Genomic DNA, 9,538 nt, shown 5'->3' with positions numbered 1-9,538 from the left:
CCGATGGGTGGTTGGCTGGTTTTTCCTATCATCATCCTGTCTCTCCTATTTTTGTTACTCTCTTGTAACGCAGACACTTATATTATATTATGATCTCACTGTGTTGCAAGTGCCATAAAACACTTACTAAAGCAAAAGAAACAACAACAAAAAATGGGTCCTTATTTCTCCTCCTCTTTTGTGTTTGTTATTGTTACTCTTTTGTAACTCCTCAAATCTTTGGTATTTATATGACCTGACCTCAGAATTCTACACTTCTAAGTGCAGAATTCTGTGGACCTGACTGTGTTGAAAGTGCCATAAAACTTTTATTAAAATCAAAACAAACGAAACAAAAAATGGGTCCTTATCTCTTTTCCTTCTTTTTTATATATGTATTACTCTCTTAGAACACTTCAAATCGCAGGCACTTATATGACCTAACTGTGTTGTAAGTGCCGTAAAACACTAAAACAAACAAACAAAATTTTTTTAAATCAGTCCTCCTTTTTTGTATTTTTTAATCTCATTTAATACCTAATCTTAGCACTTATACGACCTAACTATGTTGCAAATGCTGTAAAACACTGACAAAAACAAAACGAAACATAACAAACTCTCCATCCCCAGGAGTGAGAGGCATCATCTACGGCCAGCCAGCTGACGGCGAGAGTGAGTACAACCTGGTGGAGGGGGCCACAGTGACCGTCAAAGGCCGCGAGGCGGTGCCTTTCTGGTCGTCGAGGTTTGGGGAGTACTACAAGCTCTTGCTGCCAGGGGATTATGTCCTGCAGGTTGGTCGTCTTCTTCTTCTTTCCTCTATTTCTTGTGGGTGACTGGCTGCTGCTATGGTGTGGTTTGCTCCTTCTTTCCTTTCAGACATCTTGTCTCTCCTCCTTTTTTGTGCTCATTACTCTCTCAACACCTTTGATCTTCTAATGACCAATATTGTGTTGCAAGTGGAGTAAAACACTTCATAAAATTAACTTCTTCTTCTTCTTCTTCTTCTCAATGGCTCCATCATACCGAGCCTTCCTGCTCAGTTCCTCTGTTGTTCTGTACAACTTCTTCCGTAGTGCCAAGTTTGTTGTACTTTGCCATGTTTCACCTACACACGACTCTGTCAGGCATGCAGACTAAATGAGTTATGTCTTGTATTTTAGCCAAACAGAAATGATATATATATCTATATACACTCATACGTGCATGTATATACACACACATACGTACGTACGTATATATATATATATATAAATATACACACACACATACGTATGTAAAGTATGAATGTGTTTATATACACACATATGTACGCATGTGTATGTACATGCACACATACGAACGTACACATACATGTGTGTATACTCTCATATGTACGTACGTATGTTCTTGGCTGTGTATACACACATGTGTACATATGTACGTGTCTATACACAAGTACGTATTTGCGTACACCCATATGTACATGTACATTCATGTATGTATGCACATTTATGTATGTACTGTACGTACGTATGTGTATATTTACTCATACGCACATATGTTTTGGGTATTTAGGTTTGTGTGCATATACATGTGTGTACGTTTGTATGTATATACATGTATGTACGGATGTGTGTATACACGTACATTCGTGCCTAAACACATGTATGTATGTGTGTGTACTTACACATGTACGTGTACATACACTTGTATATACAGTCGAACCTGCCTTAACGGAAACCTGTATAAAACGGAAACCTGTCTTAACGGAATCTCCCTGCTCCCCCCTTGATATATTCCTCTTTAATTACCTGTATAAAACGGAAACCCGTCCAACGCGGAAACGTTTCACCTGTCTAAAACGGAAAATGCTTTGCCCGCTCAACCCTGATTTGAAACAAAACTCGGAAGTTTGGTTCCGCCGACTTAACGTTTTAAGCTCCTTGTGCTATGGCCGTGCCGCTTTGCGAGGAAGGGGAGTAGGGGTGCAATTTGGGGGTAGATGTTACCCCATCCTGTGAGCCCTGAGCGATGTAAATGGTCAGTGTAGTGTGGGTGTGAAATCTCACGACTTCTCGTGAGAGTGCTCGAGTAGAGCAAAAATTTAGTCTTACACAGGTTCAACTGTACATACATGTACATACGTACATACGTGTATATATACACACATACGTACATAAGTATCCTATACATTCATATGTAATAAGTGTACATATGCATAGGGTACTAACGTACGTATATATATATATATATATATATATATATATGTGTGTGTGTATACACATGTCATATTCGGTACCTATGTCTGTACATACATGATTGTGCATACCCACGTATGTCTGTATAAACACACACATACATACATGCATTATGTATAAACACACGAGCGTACGTATATACGAAAGTGTGTGAGTGTGTATGTACATACATACGTTTGTATATACGTATGGTACGTACATGTATATATAAACAAATAAGTACATACCTGTATACATACGTATGTATGTGTTCATACATGTACATACACAAGTATGCATGTACATACACAAGTACGTACTTGTATTTACACGAACATACTACATACGTACGTACTTGCACATACGTATGTATACCTACGAGTATATAAACACATATGTATATGTACATGCGTGTATATGTACCCACATATGTATGTGTGTATACACACATGTGTACATACGTACATGTATATACGCACATACATATATATATGTATAGGATACTTTTAAAAAAATTTTAGTAAAGGTTTTACGGCCCTCGCAACTGCATACTTACGTGCGTGTGTGTGTATATTCACATATGTATGAATGTGTGTATATATACACATACATATGTATGTAGTATGTAAACGAGTGTATGTACGTATACGTATGTGTGTGTGTACACATTCGAACGTGTGTGTATACACATATGTACCGATGTATGTATGTATGGTACGTAGTTGTATACACCCACATATGTATGTACATTCGTACATGTAAATACACACACATACAGACATACTATATACATGTATATACACACATATGTACATTCATTGGTACATACGTGTATATATGCATGTACGTACATATTATGTACATGTACAAACATAAGTACACGTATATATCCATGTACATACATATGTACTTGTATTTAAACAAAATGTGCGTACATGTATATACGCACGTACGTACATGCGTGTATGTACACACAGAAGTACATGAATGTACACATCTGTATACATACATATGTACATGATGTACGTACGTGTATATACATGTACTACACTCATACATATGTAATAACGTGTGTATACACATACGTACATGCGTCATATATAATAATAATAAATAGCATTTGTATAGCGCATGTCCCCACTCGAAAGCAAGCTCTATGCCCTTTACACTATATTATTACCCCAGCAGACCATAGAACACTACGAAACATTCTCAGCTTCCCGGGAAGCATACTGTTCAAGCAGCTGGTTAAGCGCTCAAATACTAACAAACTAACAAGATCTTTCGCTGTCTATAGCTGGGTACCCATTTTCACCTGGGTGAAGTGAGGAAAATTCGTGTAAAGTGCCTTTCCCAAGGATACAATGTCGGTCCCGCGGCTCGAACCCCCGTACCGGCTATCTCACGATTACGAGTCCAGTAGCCTAACCACTAGGACACCAACGCCACATATACACACATGTAACTTAAAATATATATAGCCTATAGTCTAGTATAAAATATGATACGAAATATTATAATATGAAATACATATGTGGGGCAGCGTGGTGAAATCAGGCACTTGTCAAAATAATGAAAGTAAAGAAACTGGCATTTTCCTGCATTTTTTGAATTTTTTAAGGTTTTTTGTTATTTTGGCTCAACACCTTTCAAGCCCATTGAAGAACACCTATCTGTGTGGATTTTACTGAAAAAATTAATTAAAGGCAAAAAAGATGTAAATTTTCATTGTCCACAGACTCTCAAGTTAAAGAGATAACGCAACTTTGGCGGCCATTTTCTGGCTATTTTTATGTCTTAAACCAGGCGACCCCCACCTCCTTCGTTGGCCAATATCTTGACTTGTACAAAAGATGAATGGATAATTTTTTCCATCAAAAGCAAGACAAATCGACAGGCTTTAAGATGATATCAATAACTTCATAGGTCCAGACATTGACGAGCGCCTGATTCCACCGCGTCGTGACACATATATAAAATACATATGAAATTACGGCATATATAATAATATGAAATACATATTTAACAATGGTAGGCCGATATATAATATAAAAAATAATATATATAATTTGTAAGGCATCGTTGTGAAATCAGGCGCTCGTCAAAATGCCGGACTCCTTCAGTCACAAATACCTTGACTTCTATTAAGGATTGTGGGTTGTTTTTTTTTATTTAAAGACAAATAAATGAACCCAAAAATTGACAAGTGCCTGATTCCACCGCGTCATGACACATATAAAAATATATTATATATTTATTACTTATATATTTATATAATTTTTTTAAAGATGTTTAGATATATTATATATATATATATATAACATTTTTTTAAAAATAAATATATGTATATATATATATATATATGAGAGAGAGAGAGAGATATTTTATATAAAACAACCACTACCCTTCCTCCTACATAATTAGCTCTAATCCTCCCCACAGGTGAGCAGTCCCGGCTACGAGAACGTGTCCTCCCCCTTCTCCGTCTCCGACTCAGGGGTCACCCGACTGGACATCAGACTGGTCCGCAGCAGCAGTCCCAACACCTCTTACCTGGATGACTCGCCGGACGCACGCTCCGAGACAGGCACCACCCACGACGGGCGAGGTATCAGTGAGAGAGACCAGTCAGACAGCGCTGGCTCTTCCAGACCCCAATTTAATGAGGCAGGGCTGGGCCCACGGGACACTTCAGAACAGACATCTGATAACAACAACAACAACAACAACAACAACAGAAACGAGCTCGGTGAAAACTCAGCTGACAAGCTTTCAGCTACGAGCCACGCTGTGGCCTTGTCTTTATTATATTGTACAATTTGTTTTTTTTTCCATCTTTGACATTTATCCTTTTAGACTCTATCGATTATGTTGTAATTATGACTTTGATTTTGATCACATTGTTTTTATCCTGACATGGCTTAGTCCAAAAATACATGGTCTGTTTAGCACTCATTGTAAAGTTATTGGGTTTTTTATTTCTATTGAATCCACAGAAAAATTTCTGGCATTTCCAGAGTTTTCAGATTAACTTTTTACAAATTGCCTATAATATCAAGCCACATAATTTTAGCTTTGCAACTTAATTTTTTTTTGTCACTGTAGGTTGGTAGTTTTGCATTCATTCTCGTTTACTTCAGGGTATATGACTGGACAAAGTTAAAGCTATGGAAATTTTGTTTGCTTTTTCATTGGTGAAAGGGAATCATTTTGTATGGGTTTTTTTCTAGTTTAGAAAGACTGCTCAGTCTTCTGAGTTTGTCACTAGAAATTTCCCTGTGAGAACTTTCTTGATATTTAGGTTCTCTAAGTGCTACAAGGCCTGAATGTTATGTTGAATTTGCTTGCCATATAATGCTATATGATTTGACATGCTCGATTTCTGTTCTCTCCATTACCATAATATTCATGTTATGTATTACATTTATTGTACCTTGGAATTTTCATACCTAATATAAAAATTCTGGTTTCTGTAGCATTGGGATAAGTTTGAGTAAAGAGAACCGCATGAACGGTTCAAGAAACAACACAGGGAAAGAAAAGAAGTAAAATCTACCCGGGTGACCCTCACTCAACCAACCTGCTTTGCAGTAGCAACAGAGGGCAGGTCTTGTAAGGGACTGAACTGGAATTTAAACTGTCTTCTGTATCAAGAAAGGCATTAATTCAAAACCATGTTCACTTGTTTGAGTAAAGAGAGGCACATCAACACTATAAAAGTCATTTAGTGCAGAGGAAAAAAGCAAGGAAAATAGACAAAAACAAGAGAGTGAAAGAAAAGAAAAAGAATCTACCAACAGCGCCCTTCAACCATCCACACTTACAAACCACGACTAAAGAAAAAAATAAAACAAAAAAAGACTGACTGGCTTAATTAAGAATTGCATTATGAAAGTTGAACCAAACAAGAAGTAAAGTGGAGCTACACTTTCACAATTATGCTTAAACCAGGTGCAGTTTATGCCGTATGTATATTGTACAGGATTGTATTACATGTTCATGATTTATACTTGCTCTGTACGTGCACAGGGCGGTTGAATGTTGACTGATAACGAAGAGAGTATTACAACGAATAGAGATGCTCAAAACTTTCAGAAAGATGGTTTCTTGTTTGAGGAGGGGTTGTTTTTTTTTAATATGTAAAATCTTCAGTTTTTTGTTTATAAACGGTCTCCATCACAGAAGGTTTACTGAGAATATTCCAAAGTAATAGCTACGGTGATATATATGTTATTCATTTTGATTTATTTGTACATGTGTCTATGTACAAGTCAGTGTTCCGCTTGTAAAACACTGAACAGTTTTTCCACAGATATCGTGTGTCCCTCACTCTTTCAGTACTCAAGGGATTCCACAATTTTATGCACCCTGTGACGAAAGGTACTATAATGATATGATATGATATAGATTGTGAAATGTGAGACAATTCATCTACGTTGAGCGGGTGGCTTAATTTATTTAGGAAGTGAAAGTAGGGCGATACAAGGTATGCGCATGTCTAGTATGAGAGCCATTAATTACTGTTAGTTTAGTTTCGTATTGTAGGCAATCATATCACTTCTCCAAGTTACCTTTCTGATCACACCACTTCCCACCATGCTGTCAAGCTCTTCTTTGATCGTGTCTCTGAGAGCAATCAGAGTTTTCCTTGGTGCGTCGATGTGTGGCAGGACGTCTGGATCCACCACTAGCTAGACGGGGCTAGGCATCTTACCGATTCTGTCGAACTGTTCTAGATGGTCTTTCATCAAGTCCTGGACGCAAATGATCTTGTTTTTGGCGGATGGGGGTGACGCTGAAAGGCTGCCTGCAGTGCAGTGTCACTGCTTTCAACTTTTCGCTTGACGGCAGTCCAATAAGGGCAGGTCCTTCATGTCTATGATGTAGAATCCCGTTTCCTGCCACTGGCCTCTGTAGCGACAAGGAAAAACTATCTTGCCAAGGCAGGGAATGTCTGTGCCGTTGTAGGCAGTCAGCCTTGTGCTGCCTTTCTCTTATAAGATCTGTTTGGCTGGGGTTCCCTCTGTTGTCAGCTGCTCAGAGAACATGTCCCCTAAACATGTGCAGGGGCAGCGTGTTCTCCCGTGGTCCTGTGTCGACCTAGACAATGATATTGTGTTGCCCAGCTCTGTTTGGAAGGTGTATTTTGTGCTTGACGAATGCTTCGTCGTGTTGGTGGGACAATGAAGAAACTGAAGAGATGGTGACAGGGCTGAATGTTCGGTCGTCAAAGTTCTCTTAGTGGATTTCAGCCTGCATCGCCTTGATTTTTGCCTCTAGCGGCTTCCGCTTATGTCCTCCACCTCGGCTGACTGATCCACCACATCGATGCCTGCGTCCGTGTGAAGACTGGTCCCGCCCGGAACGGCAAACTTTGGCAAAGGAGTTAGTTTTGCCGCAGGTACAGCAGGTAATACCATTGGCTGGGCTTTCCCGTTGTTTTTGCTGCCCTCCGCAGTTTCTGCAAGGAGGACGAGTGCTGGATTTGATGGCGCTGGTGCTGGCAGAGTCTGCCATTGTAGCTACTGTACGTGTGATGCAGTAGCCTCGAATGTACGACCCATCTTTATCAGGTCAGCCAACTTGACACCCTTTTGCTGTTCAAGAAGTTTCCTTTGAAAGTCTCCGGTGGGTGTTCTTAAAATGATTAACTCGATCAGTCTCTTTTCCAGTTCTGCCACATTGTCAAATGCACACCTTTGTGCCTGGAGCTGCGCCCTTGTCACAAAGTCATCTAGTGACTCTGATTTGACCTGCCTCATGCTCATGAGTTTGAGTCTACTCATACGAAAGCGTTCAACCGGCTCGATTTGTTCACCCACTTTTTGGAATACAATATCTGGATCTTTCTTTTCAGCGTCTGTGAGTGTCATGGCGTTAAACATCCAAAGGCCTTTCTTACCAATTTGAAGGAGTCAAAGGCCTTTCTTACCAATTTGAAGGAGTATGTGGACGACTTGGTCGTCTTTATGCACCTTCTTTGTTTCAAAATAGAGTTTGAGTCTTTGTTTTAACATTTTGAAGGAATCTGCCTCGATTTTGCTTTCCCACATCATCTCGGAAATCTGCTGTAAGGGCATATTGACTGTTATTGACCGATTTTGATTAGATCTAACTACTTGCTCGAGCGGATGTGGCTATGAACTTACAAACAACGGTTTATTCGGTCCCAAAAGTCTGATTGTAGGCTTCTACTTCAAGCTAGAGTCACATCACGGGGACTGGATCTGCTGCTTGTTTATTTTTACCGCTGCCACCATATAATGATATGATAATTGTGAACAGTGTGAGACGATTCATCTACGTTGAACGGGTAGCCTAGTTTATTTAAAAAGTCAAAGTAGGGCGATGCAAGGTATGTGCATGCGCAGTATGAGAGCCGTTAATTACTGTTAATTTAGTTTCATATTGTAGGCAATCATATCACTGATATTATCTTAAAACGGCCTTTAATTCAGTCTAGTATTGATGGATTTGTTCGTGTGAGCACTCAAACTATTTGTAAATAGATTGAATAATCACAATATGGGTGAAAATAGGCAGTAAATGTAACACAGAATTAGGTGTAGATCTGCACCCCCAAAAATGGCTCTTAAGTGGTGTTCCAGTATCAAAGAGTGAAGTTCTTCTAAATGCCCTTTGATTTGATGAGTAATGAGGTTTTTTTACAGCACAAACGCCTTTTCTAATGTATGACTAAACAAGGCACATTGGGAAAAAAACAGTTATGGTCATGCAGTAGGCTTTCTTTTTAACTTACCCTGTTGCCCACAACTCCCATGTAAATTAAAATAGCACTTAAGTCAGAACCATGATTTGGGCACTTGTTATTTTTCAGGTAAAATCTAAGAAGGAAACGGGGAAACAAAATCAAGCTATATTATCATTATTATGATTGTTATCGTCTGATGTCTTTATTGGAATAACAGCTGTATCTGGAAATTCCCAGAAACTGAGTTGGGTGATTGTGGAATGACACTGACTTGATTTATATAATATATAAGTATGTTTGTCTTTGTCATGTTCTTGTCATTTCCATCACACCCTCATCAAACCCTATCTCACTCTTCATCTTTCCCTTCTCACTCGTCATCATCTCTAACCCTGTTATCTCAAGTCTCAGGTCAGTTTCCCCATGTCCCTCTTGGAAACTTCGGAAAACTCTCAACTTTTTTTTCTTCTCTCCGCACCTTATTCACCTTGACTCTGTTTTCCAATCAGGTATTTTTTATCCTTGTTTTTTATCAATCAGTACATGACCAATGACCTTTTCTTGCCATAAAACATTTCATCAGAAAATGTTGATTATTGTTAAAGATTGTTTTATGGGTCACTCGCCT

At 38.8% G+C, this 9,538-nt stretch overlaps 1 protein-coding gene across 1 annotated transcript in view; it reads left to right on the top strand.

Moving 5' to 3' along the window:
- Positions 1–8,728, top strand: part of LOC101862763 (carboxypeptidase M) — a gene marked incomplete in the record, with an annotated part of 98,763 nt that extends 90,035 nt beyond the window's left edge. Inside the window, 2 exon segments of the mRNA XM_035973270.1 lie at positions 610–773; positions 4,641–8,728. Of these exon segments, the coding sequence (XP_035829163.1) occupies positions 610–773; positions 4,641–5,039 (563 nt within the window).
- Between the last annotated feature and the right edge of the window lie 810 nt (positions 8,729–9,538).

This window comes from Aplysia californica, unplaced genomic scaffold (assembly GCF_000002075.1).
Source record: "Aplysia californica isolate F4 #8 unplaced genomic scaffold, AplCal3.0 scaffold01092, whole genome shotgun sequence".
NCBI classification, from domain to species: Eukaryota; Metazoa; Mollusca; class Gastropoda; order Aplysiida; family Aplysiidae; genus Aplysia; species Aplysia californica.
The sequence above is the reverse complement of the archived record's forward strand: the minus strand, read 5'-3'. Positions and strand labels throughout refer to the sequence as shown.